At 45.0% G+C, this 17,442-nt stretch overlaps 1 protein-coding gene across 1 annotated transcript in view; it reads left to right on the forward strand.

Annotated features, from left to right (window-relative positions):
- Positions 1-15,331, forward strand: part of LOC144752982 (E3 ubiquitin-protein ligase TRIM39-like) — a 114,680-nt gene extending 99,349 nt beyond the window's left edge. The window contains exons 5-6 of the mRNA XM_078640792.1: positions 7,672-7,724; positions 14,380-15,331. Of these exons, the coding sequence (XP_078496918.1) occupies positions 7,672-7,724; positions 14,380-14,891 (565 nt within the window). The 3' untranslated portion in view covers positions 14,892-15,331. The remainder of the gene's footprint in view (positions 1-7,671; positions 7,725-14,379) is intronic.
- Positions 15,332-17,442: the final 2,111 nt, after the last annotated feature.

A 17,442-nucleotide genomic window follows, 5' to 3' on the forward strand; every position in this document is an offset into this window, starting at 1 on the left:
AGTCACATGGTGCTGGGCTAATCTGCCGCCGGTGCCGGGGATCGAACCGTGATCTCCAGATTCCAGAGTCAGTCGCCCTGGCCGCGGCGCCACACCTCTTCCCTCTTCCCCCAAACAAGACATACTTCCAAATAATTATCATTGGTCATTAAACGCATGATTAGTTGATGGTGTGAGAGCCCCACTGAAGCAACAACCACAATCCTTGTCGGGGTGAACCAGAAAAATCACTGAATGAACAGTGCTTAACCCTCTAGTAGCTCGACACAAAAGGCTGTCAGGCTCAACTTAGAGGCAAAGTGTAGAGTATTTAGTTAGCACACAAACAGTAATAAAGTGAGATACAACACTAATAAAACTACAAAGCAATTTAGAAACATAGAGTAAATTCTTATACATAAAATGATACCAAAACATAAATCTAACAAAAAGACCTAAAGTTAAGAATCATTAAAGTTGTTATTAGAAATAGCACCAAGAAATACAAAATGGCAATTGCAGTTATCTGGTCGCGAGGGACTGGGGTAAAGTTAAAAGTTCAGGACAACAGCAATGGAGTGAGGATTGAACACAGGGATCAAAGTAATTCCCACTAGAAAGTTACTTTCTCAAGTCCTCGCAGCGAACACTGTTCATGCTGGCAGGGGCTTCTCATTAGCTGATGTTATGAACTGTCATTGTCGTGGCCCAGATCTAGTACCGCTAGAGCTTTGCATTGACGGTCCATTCTTGGTGCAAAAAAATGACTTTGCAGCCAAAAGGAACCCAAACGATCTGTTTCTTCACCTTTTCTGCAGGAGGCGCTTCCACTGATGCAACCAACAGTCCAGGACCTGAGGTCACCCGTTGTGGATCAGGACTCACTTCAGACAGAGGCCAGCAGCAGGCTCGGGCAGGCTCAGGCAGGTCAAGGTGGTTCTGGTCAGCAGGGCAATGCCCGAGAGGTTTCTGGAAGCTTGTGGTGTCAGTGTCGCTCACACAGGAGGTCAGCTGACTAACCCTTGGAGTCGCTCTTGGTATCCTGTGATCCAGACAAGCAGGTCCAGTCCATCTTCTTCAGACAGCAGGGCAGTCCTTCCAGCAGCAGGGCAGTCCTTGCAGCAGCAGGGCAGTCCTTCCAGCAGCAGGGCAGTCCTTCCAGCAGACGGGCAGTCCCTCCAGCAACAGGGCAGTCCTTGCAGCAGCAGGGCAGTCCTTCCAGCAGGGCAGTCCTTGCAGCAGCAGGGCAGTCCTTGCAGCAGCAGGGCAGTCCTTGCAGCAGCAGGGCAGTCCTTCCAGCAGCGGGGCAGTCCTTCCAGCAGCAGGGCAGTCCTTGCAGCAGCAGGGCAGTCCTTCCAGCAGGGCAGTCCTTGCAGCAGCAGGGCAGTCCTTGCAGCAGCAGGGCAGTCCTTCCAGCAGGGCAGTCCTTGCAGCAGCAGGGCAGTCCTTCCAGCAGCAGGGCAGTCCTTGCAGCAGCAGGGCAGTCCTTCCAGCAGCGGGGCAGTCCTTCCAGCAGCAGGGCAGTCCTTCCAGCAGCGGGGCAGTCCTTCCAGCAGCAGGGCAGTCCTTCCAGCAGACGGGCAGTCCCTCCAGCAACAGGGCAGTCCTTGCAGCAGCAGGGCAGTCCTTCCAGCAGGGCAGTCCTTGCAGCAGCAGGGCAGTCCTTGCAGCAGCAGGGCAGTCCTTGCAGCAGCAGGACAGTCCTTCCAGCAGCAGGACAGTCCTTCCAGCAGCAGGGCAGTCCTTCCAGCAGCAGGGCAGTCCTTCCAGCAGCGGGGCAGTCCTTCCATCAGCAGGGCAGTCCTTCCAGCAGCAGGGCAGTCCTTCCAGCAGCAGGGCAGTCCTTCCAGCAGCGGGGCAGTCCTTCCAGCAGCAGGGCAGTCCTTCCAGCAGACGGGCAGTCCCTCCAGCAGCAGGGCAGTCCTTCCAGCAGCAGGGCAGTCCTTCCAGCAGCGGGGCGCTCCTTCCAGCAGCAGGGCACTCCTTCCAGCAGCAGGGCAGTCCTTCCAGCAGCAGGGCAGTCCTTCCAGCAGACGGGCAGTCCCTCCAGCAGCAGGGCAGTCCTTCCAGCAGCAGGGCAGTCCTTCCAGCAGCGGGGCGCTCCTTCCAGCAGCAGGGCACTCCTTCCAGCAGCAGGGCAGTCCTTCCAGCAGCAGGGCAGTCCTTCCAGCAGACGGGCAGTCCCTCCAGCAGCAGGGCAGTCCTTCCAGCAGCAGGGCAGTCCTTCCAGCAGCGGGGCGCTCCTTCCAGCAGCAGGGCAGTCCTTCCAGCAGCGGGGCAGTCCTTCCAGCAGCAGGGCAGTCCTTCTTCTGAATCTTCCTTACAACTTGGAGTGTTCTGACAGAATGTTCTGCAGGTCTGATTTTCATACTGGTGCCTGTTTTGTGGGGAGACGTTCCTCGACCAACCCCAAATCTGGTTCTAGTCAGTTCTTCCCCATCCCCTGGTCTTGTCTCCAAACTGTCCAGGGTGACAAAGGCAAGGTCAGGCCTGATGTCAGGTTCTTTTGTGTGTGCTGCAGGCGGGGTCTTTCGAAATGTAAATAGGGCAGAGCCTAGCTTCTTCCCAGCCAATCTGTCAGGATTGCGCTCTGCCCTCACACCTGGGCATCCCTTGTTCAGTGTCTGGAAAAAATACACAACCCACAATAAGTGAGCCAATCACAATCATGTGCTGCAGGACACTGGTATAAAGGCACAAATGGTTTGAGCAGAAAAATACCAACTTTCTATATAAGTGAAAAAATAATTTTCTAAAAGGGGTGTTTTAAAAATGTTAACTTTAAATTCAACTTCACCATAAAAGAGGATTTTAAATTAAAATTAATTTGACCCAGTGTTAGCCTATGGGAAAGTTGGGCGTACTCAGTAAAAAATTACTGTTAGGACATGTAAAATGTAAACACACATGTCCACCTTTTTAAATACAATGCACCCTTATAAGTGTTTAGTAGTGCAGTATATTATCCTGGGTGCTGTGCCACCAGTGATTGAATAGACGTACAATTACTATACACTGGGTCATGCAGTCTGATTCAGGAATATACGCGTGCCCTCGAAAACATTTATGGACACATTCCAAGGCTTGAGGAGCTGTGATGTCTAACGGAAATGTGACTCCTTTGGCTCCCTTCCCGGCTGTAGAAGCCATAAAACAATAAAATATGCATTTGCCTTTTGCTGTCCTGTCTGGCAAGTACCATAAAAGGAGGCCACCTCCTGATTTCTAGTAGCTTTACAAATCTGTCTCATCACCTTTTTGAACAATACACCTGTCAACCACGAAACTAGAGGCCACAAGGCGTAATGCAGGGCGTGGTCTCTATCTCAGGTGATATGATGGGGTAGAAATAAAGTGTCCAGCAAATACCAATGAATGTATAAGTCAATGCTGATATGTTTGAGTCAACCCTTATTCAAGAAGGCTCGAGATCAGTAGTTTAGAAACCATGAAGGTTTATTAAATTATTAAAGTGCAATACAGAAGGTAAGAAATAGATATTCTCAATTGCATAATGTATGAGTCATTAGGAATAACCAGCACGAGCAAAATAAGACAAAATGGTCAAAGTCCAGAATATGCAGCAAATCAACTGAATATCAGGCAGCCTCCCAAGCGGCTCAGGAATGATCTCTCTGGCTCACCCACAAACACGCATCCTTTTATAACAAAATGATTCATAACAGCAACTTAAATCATGCAGTTAGCAGAAGGTGTGCCAATGTACTGCATATTGTCCAATCAGAATACAAATGCAATACATTATTCAATACCACCTTCCTAGGACTATTTCTCTAAGTTGATAATAATTAGCTCTCCTTTGACCTGCAGTCATCGGTCATTTTAGCACAAACCTGGCTACATAAACAATATCAGCCTTAGGAATGGATAGGACTACAGCGAGTGAGCGCAAGAGGCAGAGAAAAGCAACAATTCAGCTAAAGAGCAGCGGATCAACACAAAGCATCAGGGTACATTTTCCTTTGAGCAGTGTCAGTGAGAAATAAAAACATGGCTATTTCCCAATCCAAGATGGCGTCAGAGACTAATTGAGGCCTTATTCGCCTATGTCAAGAAAACACAGTTCTGTACTTCACAGCATTGTCATTTCAATTGCAAAATGTTTATATTACAAAGCAAAGATTATTTAAACTGAAAATAACACCAACAGGGTAATGCCTCTTCCAAGCGACACCTCAACAACTTTAAGTACATAAAAGGTGCCTGTAGTGTGACCTATCGTGTTTCTCAAATAACCTTTGAACATGAGCATGCGGACTAGCAGTGTCAAATTTGCTGTGATGTGATTATACCTGGAGTCAGTACCACACCCAATTCCTTCTCATATAAGGCATAGAAACAATAGCACTCCTCTCCAAGCAATAATATAGGCCCGTCTGTAATCCATCCGGAGAGTAGCAAGGGCCACACTAATGGCAGTTGGATGCTATAGAAGTGCCAGATAACATAAAATGTCAACCTTGAAGTCTCCGTTATTGCGTTGTCTTTCTCTTCCTGTTTAAATTCTAAATGTCTTCAAGGCAAGCGTACGATGACGTGGCTTGGCAGTTCGGGCTGGACTGTTCCCATGAAGCACAGGATCAAGACTGATTTGCATATAGCTGTGTCTGAACTGGGGTGGCGAAGTGAATTAAAGAATGATGATGTATTCAACCCATATCTGTGATTGGGGATGAGTGTCTGAAAAGTTTTGACGCTCCGTCCATCATCTCCTTGTGTTTGCCCTAAGTTGGCAGGGTATGCCCAGACGTGGGCCCCCTGCTCACTTTGCCACTAGATTCAAGCTAGCCTGGCTGATGAGGGCTGTTCACCCGAAACCAATCCCATGTTGCTTGTTTCCGATCCTGGGAAGACATGGCTTGGCAGTTCGGTCTGGACTGTTCCCTTGAGGCACAGGGTCAAGACTGATTTGCATATAGCTGTGTCTGACCTGGGGTGGCGAAGAGAACTATAGAACGATGATGGATTCAACCCAGATCTGTGACTGGGGGTGAGTGTCTGAAAAGTTATGGCACTGCATCCATCATCTCCTTGTGTTTGCTTTGTTCGCCCTAAGTTGGTAGCGTATGCCCAGATGTGGGTCCTTTGCTCACTTTGCCACTACACTCAAGCTAGCCTAGCTGATGAGGGCTGTTAGCCCGAAATCGGTCCCAGGATGCTTGTTTCCAGTTCCAGGAGGCTTGAAAATCTGAGAGCCAGCCCCCACTTGCTTCAGTCTCCTCCGGTGTTTTTTTCCATGAGATTCTGGCTCCCCGTGGATCCCATCTAAAGCTTCCGACGCCCCCCTGCAATTTCTGCAAAAGCTTTTGGGGGAACGGAAGAGGTGTAGTGTTAAGCAAGAAGATCACCTTAGGAAGAACCAGCATCTTAATGATGTTCACCCTCCCATGTATACCGAGGGGCAGATTCTCCCACCATCTTGAATGGAGAGCAAATACATCATGGTTTTGTTTGAACAAAACAGGAACAATTTGTTTAATTATACACAGCAGCCAAGAGAACAGTTACTGTCTCAAGGTCTGAGGACTGTTTCAATTTACAATCAATCTGTAGCATTTCTGTGTGCAGTTCATTTAAGGCAATACAATGTTTCTGGTGATCCTTGTATTATGAGGAATAAAAGTTGCTGCCTCTAGAGTCATAAATTAATTTTAATGGATAATCCAGGTGGACCTCGACCTTGCATGGACAAAATGCAGCAAGTGCTTAGCATGTCCAGATGTCTGGAATGGCAAGGGTGTGATCCCTGCATGTTCTAACTCACGTGGTGTCTGACTTTACGGTGTTTTAGGAGCGCGAATACCCCCACCAACCATGAAAGCTTTATTGGGGCCAATCTCCTTTGACCCTTGTAGTGTTGCTGCACCTATCTGTGGGACTGATCTTAGGTTTCCTGTCCTTGCATTTGTCTGTAGGCTGCGTGTCACCCAACCTGTTACCTGTCAATCAATAACTTCAGACCTAGGTCTCAGTTCTTGCCTGGCTATGTATTTGCGAATCGAGGTTGATGTGGAGTTCCCAAAGGGTGAATTTGTTAATATGGTTGTGATTACGTTCACATGAATGAATGTGTCATATCAGAGTACATTTTTTTCCATATTAACAATGGCATACCTTAGTTTTGTTTACAGCCGGTATTTCCTCTGAACCCTGACTTACCATGATTCCCAGATAACTAATCTGGGTTTTAGTTTGAAGCCTTACCTTCTCTTTAGCCCATGTCATAATCTCTGTCTTCTCCTTCTAGATTAGATGCCCTGACAGACTCCCAAAATCTCTGGTATGAATCTTAAGCTTAGGAACAGAGAGCTTTGGGTTTGATGAAAACAGAACTGTGTCATCAGCATATAGTTCTATTTTGGGTGGTAACACTGCAGCTTCAGAGGGAAGAATGGTCTTATCCTGCCGAATCATCTGGGAAAAGTGCTCAATATATAGACCAAACAGAATTGTCTATAGAGGACTCCCCATGATATCTGAAACAAAACTGTAAATTTGCCACTAAGCAAAATCTTGGCTGCCGGCACCTCATATAACTTTTGTACAACTCCAGTAACTTTGCTGCTGAAACCAAAATACTGCAATACCTCCCAAAGATAGACCCAATTAACCCTATCATATTCTTTAGCAGCATCAATTCTTGTGATTGTCAATTGGAGATTAAATGCCTCGGCCGTATCATTTGAATCGGTAAGTCCATTGGTTAATTCATACAGCCGTCTACCAGGCACAGACCCCTTTTGATCGAAATGTATCAACGTTTGAAGGACATCTGACAACCTCTTAGCCAAGATTCCTGTGATCATTTTGTAATCACAGTTCAACAACAATATAGGTCTATAGCAATCGGCTAACCTAGCATCTTTACCTGGCTTAAGGATCATAACCACAGTTGTCTCATACCAGGAAAGTGAAATTTAACAGCCCCCCAGAGAGATCTCATTAGGGACCAAAGAATTTAACAATTTTTTTGAGAATTCTGATGATGTTGTCTGGCCTGCTGCTTTCCCATTACTGAGCCTCCAAACCTATTCCCTCATCTTTCCCACTGTGATTCTTCCCCTAAGGCCTAAAATCTGCAGTTCGGTAATGCATGGGAACTTTTTGTCTTGTAAACAATCTTTGATTACAAAGGGGGTCTGGGTTAAACTCTTCCATATATATCCGACTAAGTCTACCCAGCATCTTGGTTGTAGAGGAATGGTGGCAAGGTTGCCACAGGCAAGGGTTGGGTGTGGCAGTGTTGTGTTGTGGGTGCTGGCAGGAATACATGTGGATCCTATTTAAGTAGTTATTTATTATGTATATACTCGAGACTCCGCCAGGAGCAGCTGTAACCTGTTAGTCAGCCCTGCTTCCACTGAGTTAACCGCTGCTCCTAGAAGACCCATGCCAAAGCACTCCATGGCATCACATGAAGCACGCTGGTCTCACTGAGCTATCTGCCTTAGATCACCCACATGCTGCCCTAAGATATTAAAGGTACTTTTGGATATTGTGAGAGCTTTGACTGTTGTGTATGAACCGTAACTCACATCGAGCACTAGATTGCACGGCAATTCTGAATCTGAATCTTATTTAAAATACAGGTCTTATGTGGTGTTCATCCTTTGTTCCTGTAGCTGTCATTGGTCTTTAATACAAAGATGTTGTGTGTGTTATTTATTACAGGTGTAATAATGTGAAGATTCAGTGCCCAGAGGTGATGGTGAAGAGTTCTAAAGGTAAATATCATTGTGATGATTAGCTCTGTCTGTTACTGTTCATGTAAATGGTGTGGCATACTATAGTATTGTCGGTATGAGTGGCGTGGTATGGTGGTGTGATCTGGAATGGTAGGGTATGGAATGTTATGGTGGTATGGTATTGGATAGGAAGGTATGGGATGCTTTGGTATGGAGTTGTGACCTATTTCCTGTACCTACACTGATCTTTAGCATGCATCTACAGTGACCTATTTCATGCAAACTTTTAATAAGATCTTCCCTCACAGTCTATGCTCTCACTTTGCGCTCACAGACTCTTCACACCACCCACATCTGTGCTCATGTCATGAATGCACTCACACAACACAAGCCAACATTAGAGTATTGCTGCACTGATTTCTGCAGATAATTCCTAATTCCATTTGACATTTTCCTGCTACAATTTCTGCCATTTCTGCCAAAGCAGATTGTTTCCCTGGTAAGATCTGTTGCAGTGGTACTGCGTGTGGTAATACTGCATGTGGTAATACTGCACGTGGTAATACTGCACATGGCTATACTGCACGTGGCTATACTGCACGTGGCTATACTGCACGTGGCTATACTGCATGTGGTAATACTGCATTTAGTAATACTGCATGTGGCAATGCTGCAATGCTGCATGTGGTAATAATGCGCATGGCTATTCTACGCGTGGCTATTCTGCGCATGGCTATTGTGCGCATGGCTATTGTGCATGTGGTAATACTGCATGTGGTAATACTGCCTGTGATTGCACTGCATGTGGTAATCCTGCATGTGATAATACTGCATTTGGTAATACTGCATGTGGTTATGTTGGATGTGGCTATACTGCATGTGGGTATACTGCCTGTAATTATGCTGCATGTGGTTATACTGTATGTGGTGATACAGAACGTGGTGATACAGAATATGGTTACACAGAATATGGTTACACTGCATGTGATAATGTTGCATGTGGTTACTCCGCATGTGGTAATACTGTGTCACTTGGAATATCAGTTGGGCAGAAACTTAATTTTTTTGTCAAATTGGTGTTGCCACAAAACTGGAAATATGAACCTTTGCCTGTGGCTTCTAACAGGGTGGTGGAGTTCAGTAAGATATTCTGACTTAGCCCCTGTAGTGTTCCTACAGGATACCCGGCCTCAATATGTTTGTAAACAATCAGACACCCACATTTTAATCTTCCTTTCTTTCTATTGTAACTTTCTAACCTTCAAATGATGTCTGATTTATTTTTCTAAATACTGGGATTTTTTAATAAATTTTTTGGGAAAAGTGAAAACCCTCCCACACAACACTGTAGTCCTGTCTTCACTAGAACTTAACTCAGGCCTGGGACAGGCCCCTGCGGGACGTTTATCAGATTAAAATGATCCTCTCTCTAACTGCACTGACCTGAGGTAGAAATATTTATTACCTCTCAGACATTCCTAGGACATGGCATGGGCCCTGCAAACATGGACCTGAGATTGTACATCCCAAGAGATGGACCTTGGCTTTCCGGCCTTCACGTCACAACCAAGTGTCTTTCGTCCACAGCTAGGGCTAGGGCTAACGGCTAGGGCGCTCGACCTCGGACCTGGAGGAACTGGGTTCGAGTCTCGGTAATGACGCTAAAACATCCTGTGATTCTGGGCAAATCACTTAATCTCCCTGCGCCTAACAAAAATGAATGTGTGTTCTCATGTAACGCAACTGGTGCTATGTAAAGCGCTTTGATATCCGATTCGGGTCAAGTTCGCGCTATATAAAACTCTGCAAAAAAAAATCTGAACTGTAACTGCAATCACGAAATCCTGGTTGAAGTTTAGTAAGAACAGGGAGGCAGCGTCTGTGGACTGCTAAAGGCTAAGACAGTGACTGCAAAGTTTGTGGGAATCTAAAACATATTGGGATCCAACAACAAGATCAGGAGAGTGGTATCTGCTTGAGATTACCTGGTGCCGGACCTACACCTGTAATACCATCCTGTTTCTAAACTCACTAATTCTACCAATAACAACCAATTGAAGAATCCCTAAAGGATGGTTTCTACCTGGTCATTAAACGAGTACACTATACCTTCTAGTAGCTCTGTCATTCTGTACCATCTAATACTTTGTGCTAACTAGTACAGTAGACCTTCTAGAATCTCTGACACTCCATACCATCTAATGCAGTGTTCTAGTACAGTATGCCTCAGAGTAGCTGTTTCACTCTGTGACATCCAATGCAGTGTACTGACTAGTACTGTATACCTTCTAGTAGCTCTCTTAATCTGTGCCATCTAAATAGTTTATTTACTAGTACAGTAAACATCCTAGAGCTCTGTTACTCTGTATCATCTAATGCGGTATTCTAGTACAGTATACTTCCTAGCAGCGCTGTCATTTTGTTCCATCTAATGCAGTGTACTGACTTCTACAGTATACCTTTGACTAGCTCTGTGACTCTGTGTCATCTAATATAGGGCCTGATTCACAGAACTAACTTAAGAACAAATCCTAAACTTACTACTTTTGCTATTCACAGAAGTTAGGATTTTGTCTTAAGTTTGTCTTAAGACAAACTTAAGACAGACTTAAGTTAGGATTTTGTCTTAAGTCTCTCTTAAGTCTGTCTTAAGACAAACCTAAGACAAAATCCTAACTTCTGTGAATACCAAAAGTACTAAGTTTAGGATTTTGTCTTAAGTTAGTTCTGTGAATCGAGCCCATAGTGTACTAATTAGTACAGTAGACCTTCAAGTAGCTCTGTTACTCTGTGCCATCTAATACAGTGTATCCTGGTTGAAGTTTAGTAAGAACAGGGAGGCAGCGTCTGTGGACTGCTAAAGGCTAAGACAGTGACTGCAAAGTTTGTGGGAATCTAAAACATATTGGGATCCAACAACAAGATCAGGAGAGTGGTATCTGCTTGAGATTACCTGGTGCCGGACCTACACCTGTAATACCATCCTGTTTCTAAACTCACTAATTCTACCAATAACAACCAATTGAAGAATCCCTAAAGGATGGTTTCTACCTGGTCATTAAACGAGTACACTATACCTTCTAGTAGCTCTGTCATTCTGTACCATCTAATACTTTGTGCTAACTAGTACAGTAGACCTTCTAGAATCTCTGACACTCCATACCATCTAATGCAGTGTTCTAGTACAGTATGCCTCAGAGTAGCTGTTTCACTCTGTGACATCCAATGCAGTGTACTGACTAGTACTGTATACCTTCTAGTAGCTCTCTTAATCTGTGCCATCTAAATAGTTTATTTACTAGTACAGTAAACATCCTAGAGCTCTGTTACTCTGTATCATCTAATGCGGTATTCTAGTACAGTATACTTCCTAGCAGCGCTGTCATTTTGTTCCATCTAATGCAGTGTACTGACTTCTACAGTATACCTTTGACTAGCTCTGTGACTCTGTGTCATCTAATATAGGGCCTGATTCACAGAACTAACTTAAGAACAAATCCTAAACTTACTACTTTTGCTATTCACAGAAGTTAGGATTTTGTCTTAAGTTTGTCTTAAGACAAACTTAAGACAGACTTAAGTTAGGATTTTGTCTTAAGTCTCTCTTAAGTCTGTCTTAAGACAAACCTAAGACAAAATCCTAACTTCTGTGAATACCAAAAGTACTAAGTTTAGGATTTTGTCTTAAGTTAGTTCTGTGAATCGAGCCCATAGTGTACTAATTAGTACAGTAGACCTTCAAGTAGCTCTGTTACTCTGTGCCATCTAATACAGTGTATTGACTGTTACAGTATACCCTCTAATAACTCTGTCAGTATGTGCCATCTAATGCAGTGTACTGACTAGTAGAGCACATTTCTAGTAGCTCTGTTACTCTGTAGCACCCAATGCATTGTACTGACTAGTACAACAAGCCTTGGAGCAGTTCTGTTACTGTAAATTCTAATACAGTGTACTGACTAGTACAGTACACCTTTCAGAAGCTCTCTTACTTTGTACCATCTAGTGCAGTGTACTGCCTAGTACAGGGTACCTTCGAGTAGCTCTGTCCCTCTGTACCATCTAATGCAGTTACTGAATAGTACAATACACCTTCTAGTAGCTCTGTCACTCTGTAACATTTAATGCTGTATACTGCCTAATACAGTATATCTTCTAGTAGCTCGTCACTCTGTACCATGTAAGACCATGCAGTGACTAGTACTGTATACCTTGGAGAAGCTCTGTCACTCTGTACCATCTAATGCTGTGTACTGAGTAGTACTGTATACCTTCTAGTAGCTCTTCTACTCTTCACCATCCAATGCAGTGTACTGACTGTTACAGTATGGCTTGGAGTGGTTCTGTTGCTCTGTAACATCAAATACAGTGTACCAGCTTTTACATTACACTTTCTGGTAGCTCTATCATTCTGTACTATCTAATGCAGTGTACTAACTAGTACAATATACCCTCTAGTAGCACAGCTACTTTGCACCATCCAATGGAGTGTACTGATTAGTTCTGTATACCTTAGAGTAGCTCTGTTAATCTGTGGCATCTAATACATAATGACAAGTATGATATGCCATTGTAATGACTAGTACTGTACCACCGCCAGGAGCACTGTCACACTGTCACACTGTACCATCTAATGCAGTGTACCGACTAGTACAGAATACCTTCCAGTAGCTCGCCTTCTCTATACCATCCAATGCAGTGTACTGACTGGTACTGTATAACTTAGTGCTGTTACTCTGTACATCTAAGATAGTGTACTGACCTGTACAGTATACCTTCTAGTAGCTCTGTTATTCTGTGCCATTTAATACATAATGACAAGTACGATATGCCTTGGATTAGCTTTATCACTCTGTACAATTTAATGCAGTGTACTGACTAGTACTGTATACCTTCTCGTAGCTCTCTGTACCATCTAATATAGAGCACTGAATACTACAGTCGACCTTGGAGTAGCTGTGTTACCCTATACCATGTAATTCAGAGTACTGACTAGTACAATATACCTTCTAGTAGATCTGTCACTCTGTGTCATCTAATACCATGCCAAAATACTAGATACTAGATCGCTTCGAAAATAGGAAGGGATTAGAGGGTTCAGTCCTAAAATGGTTTAGATTGTTCTTAGAGAATAGAACACACAAATTCACAGTCAACCAAACATTATCAGCTTCTTCCAGAAATGCGATTGAAGTTCCTCAGGGCTCAACACTAACCCAGGCACTATTCAATCTGTACGAAGAGCCACTCACAGAAACCCTACAACGAGCAAACATCTCCTTCAACATGTACGCGGATGACACACAGCTGTACATCAAGATTAAATCGACAGAAGAGATAGATATCATGAACCAAGCACTAAAGAGTACCATCCATTGGCTAACCAGCAATCACTTGAAGCTTAACCCCCATGAAACGGAATTCCTGCTGATTTCCCCACAGAAAAGCACGACGAACATCCTAGAGTGGACCAATCTGATCACTGTACTAAACTGTACACAGAGGATTGTTGAATCTACCAAATCCCTGGAGACCATATTAGACAAAAACCTGAATATGCTATCTCGTATTAACACAATGGGGCAAAAAATGCCCCGTTCCACTTAAGCTACCTCAGAAACTGAAACCCTTCTGAAATAAGTCAGACCTTAAAACCACAGTCCAGGCACTAGCAATTTCAAGGATTGAGTACGGTTGCACAACCCTAGCTGGTCTCCCCAAGATTTCAACAGCCCAGCTGAAAACCTGTCTTAATGTGGACACAAGACTTATAACCAGCTCCAGGAAATTTGACCACATCACCCCTCATCTGAAAGCGCTTAACTGGCTGCCCTACAAAGCGAGAATACAACTAAAAATGGCATGCATTACCCACAAAGTGATACACTACAAAACACCAGTGTACTTAGCCCAGAAAATCACTACAAAACACCAGTGTACCTGGCCCAGAAAATCACATTATCAGGAGGATGCTGTGTCTCCAGGAGCCATGGAGATCTATTACTAAAACCAGCCCAATTCCGTAGGAAAAGAACTTATGACCGAGCATTCTCTGGCGCAGTGCCCAGAATTTGGAACACTGTCCTCCTAACATTAGAAGAATTTCGTTAATCTCTACTTTCAACGATGAAGCCTAGTCTTTTTACATGAGTACATTTCTCCCATAATCGCAGCAGTCTCGCCACTATCATTGTTCCACCACGATTATACGCATGATACCTCAAATTGAACATTAACCTCTTTGGGGTATTGTATATATGTTTGTTAAGCTTTAATGTTTTTCGCAAAATCATTGTGTAATTACTAATTCCTGTTTATTGTTATGCAAAGGTGAAGCGCTCTGATACCCTAGTCAGGATCATGTTTGCGCTATAAAAAACACCAAGTAAATAGATAAATAATACATTGTACTAACTAGAACAGTATATTTTCGAGTAACTCTGTACTATCTAATGCAGTCGGCTAACTAATGCAGTATACCTTCTAGTAGTTCTGTCGCTCTGTACCATCTATTGCAGTTTATTGACTAGTACTGTATACCTTGGAGTGGTTCTGTAACTCTTTACCATCTAATGAAGTGAAGTGAAGGGAAGGGAATTGAAGGGTGGAGGTGTGGCGCTGCGGCTAGGGCACCTGACTCTGGATCACTTTATTTCTGTCATTAAATCTCTAATTCTGAATCTCTTCTCTGCAGTGATGGTGACTCTGGATCCTGACACGGCTAATCCTCTGCTTCTTCTGTCTGAGGGGCGGAAACGAGTGAGAGAGACGGGCACAGCACAGTCCCTGCATGACACCACCAAGAGATTCACCTACAGTCCCTGTGTGCTGGGGAGCGAGGGGTACATCTCCGGAAGACATTACTGGGAGGTGCAGCTGCTGCAAGAGGAGGAAGGGTGGGACATGGGGGTCGTAGCTGAGTCTGTGAACAGGAAGGAATACTTCACATGGTCACCTCAGGGGGGAGTCTGGGCTTTGGAGTGGTGGGAGGGTCACTACAGGGCTCTCACATCCCCTCTGACCCCTCTATCCCCTCGTGAGAAGCCCCTGAAGCTGGGGGTGTATCTAGACTACGAGGGGGGACGGCTGTCCCTGTACAATGCTGACTCCATGGAGCTTCTCTACGCCTTCCCGCAGGCCCCCTTCACAGAGAGGCTTTTCCCGTTCTTCTGTCTCTGGGACAGAGCGGAGCTGAAGCTGGTGTGAGAGCTGCAGGGAGCTTCAGATCCTCATCTTTCCCTCTCACCCCCTCTGCAGTCATAACAATGTGACCAGGAGCACAACCAGAGATGCTTTTGAATAATAAAATGTTCTCTTTGAGGAATTCCTGTGACTGGAAAAGAAGGTTTTTTCATGTAGATTTGTTAATGTATAAATGTTCCCCTACCCCGATGTGCAAAGCTCTCACCTCAACTTTCGATCCCCAGTTTGACCACCAACATTCTAAAGAATCTGCTTCACAAGGACTCACCTACATGTTACCATGACAACCAGAAGCTTCATCTGAAACTGACCACTACATATCTCTTTTCCTAATACAATTTTAAGCCACAAGCCCAGAATATGTTTGCCATGTGGCTCATACACCAAACATCGTGTAACATACGATAACGTCTCTGTAGAATTAAAAAATGTGCATTGGCATGCGGAGGTTTGACATTATACGTTACATTATAGCGCTGCGCTGAGAAGTATTTATTAAAAGTTATTATTTTTAAACATGACCTTAGAAATCATTCCTGCCCCTGCCTGGCAACAGTGCTGTTATTAATGAACTAACAGCTAGATTCATGAAGCCAAATTGCGATCGCAATAGCTGCGAATTAGCAATTGTGATCGCAATTTGAAGAAAAGGAATTCATGATAGTGAAAATACCAAAAAAGCGAATTCGCTAAATAAATTTTGCGAATTCGCAAATAAATTCGCAGAATCCATGAGGAAGCCCATTTACGAATCTGAAATTGCGAGAAATCATGGATTCTGCTAATTCAATTGCGAACTCGCAAAATATTCACTATCGCTATTCATGGAAATTCGCAAACTGCAAAAAACCAGAAAATCGCTATTTGCGACGCGCAATTTAAGGAGAACCCAAACCAGGTGGTAACCAGTAAGGAAAAACCAACAGGTGCAGGCCTGATCAAACACACTTAAGGACATGCAGCTGGAGCATGAGGACTCTCACAATGCCAGGACTCTACATGGTGGTCAGACGGCGAAGGCTACAGCGAGCAGCACGGAACAGACGTAGGATCCAGGAGCGGATATTCCGCCAGCGGGTCACCCTTCTGGGCCAAACCAGGGAGCAAATTTATGCTAAGTACCACCTGAATGGGGTAATGATCATCAAGCTGATCAGGGACCTAGACTCCCTGATGCAGCACCCAACAAGGAGGACCAATGCCGTGCCCACACACGTCCAGGTATTGTGCAGCCTGCACCTTCTGGCCTCTGGAAGCTTCCAGGGGATAGTCGCTGTTGCAGGGGGGATATCCCAGCCCACCATGTCCCGCTGCCTAAGGAGTGTCCTGGAATCAATGCTGACCCGGCTACACCACTACATCTCATTCCCCACCAGCCAACAGGACTTGAATGACACCAAGCTACAATTTTACAACGTAGCACAATTTCCACATATCATAGGATGCATTGACTGTACCCACATCCACATCTGCCCACCAGCACAAACGGAATACATGTATCGCAACCGCAAGTGCTACCACTCTCTCAATATCCAGATGGTGTGCAATGCCAAGACAATCATCACGGACATAGTGGCACAGTACCTGGGGAGCACACATGACTCCTTCATATTCCGGCACAGCGGCATTCATACACAACTGGCCAGGGGAGACTTTGGAGAAGGACACCTACTAGGTAAGTACACATGACGACCCACAATAGTACACTGTGATAATGTAGCTGCGCAGAACAGGCACTCATCCTCTGCTCCTATAATACAGGTGACAGCGGCTACGCTCTCTGTGAGTACCTCCTCACCCCATACCTCAACCCTGCAACACCACAGCAACGGCGTTACAATGCTGAACACATACGCACAAGAAATTGCATTGAGAGGACATTTGGCCTTTTGAAAAGCAGATTTCGCATACTGCACAAGACTGGTGGGGCCATGAAATACGAGCCTGAGGTCTGCTGCCGCATCGTGGCCGTGTGTGCAATCCTCCACAACATTGCTACCAAGCGCAGGATACCTGTTGACATCTCTGGCAGTGAGTCGGAAGGGGACAACCAACCACCTGCACATGTGCGTCACGCACGCGGGGAGAATCCTGCAGAAGGACACAGGCGCCGTAACCAAATCTGCATGAACTATTTCTAGTGCACACACTCCCCACACCCATAACTTCACTCATGCATGACAATAGTAATAATGACATGAGTCAGATTAAGTTAGACAGTATGTATGTTATTATTACAGCACAATAAAGTGGGGATTTCCCAAACATGTTACATGAATGACATATTTAGTCATATGTCCCATGTTCCTGTGGAGGGCATCCTTGTAGCAGCAGCATGGCCCCTAATGGTAATGTTCAATTGTTCAATGCCACCTCCGGGCAGATGCTCCCAACCTCCTTTCACCATCCTCCTCCTGATTCGGCCGTGAAGCAGCAGAGGGCCTGCTGCTGCGGCGGGGTGCTACCACCGGTGGCACGGACTGGCTACTGTGGCTGGAAGTAGCCTCACTGGTGTCATCACTGCCCCCCCCCCCCCTGGCCATGGACAGTTGCC

The sequence above is a fragment of the Lissotriton helveticus genome, chromosome 5_1, assembly GCF_964261635.1.
Source record: "Lissotriton helveticus chromosome 5_1, aLisHel1.1, whole genome shotgun sequence".
In the NCBI taxonomy this organism is placed as follows: domain Eukaryota; kingdom Metazoa; phylum Chordata; class Amphibia; order Caudata; family Salamandridae; genus Lissotriton; species Lissotriton helveticus.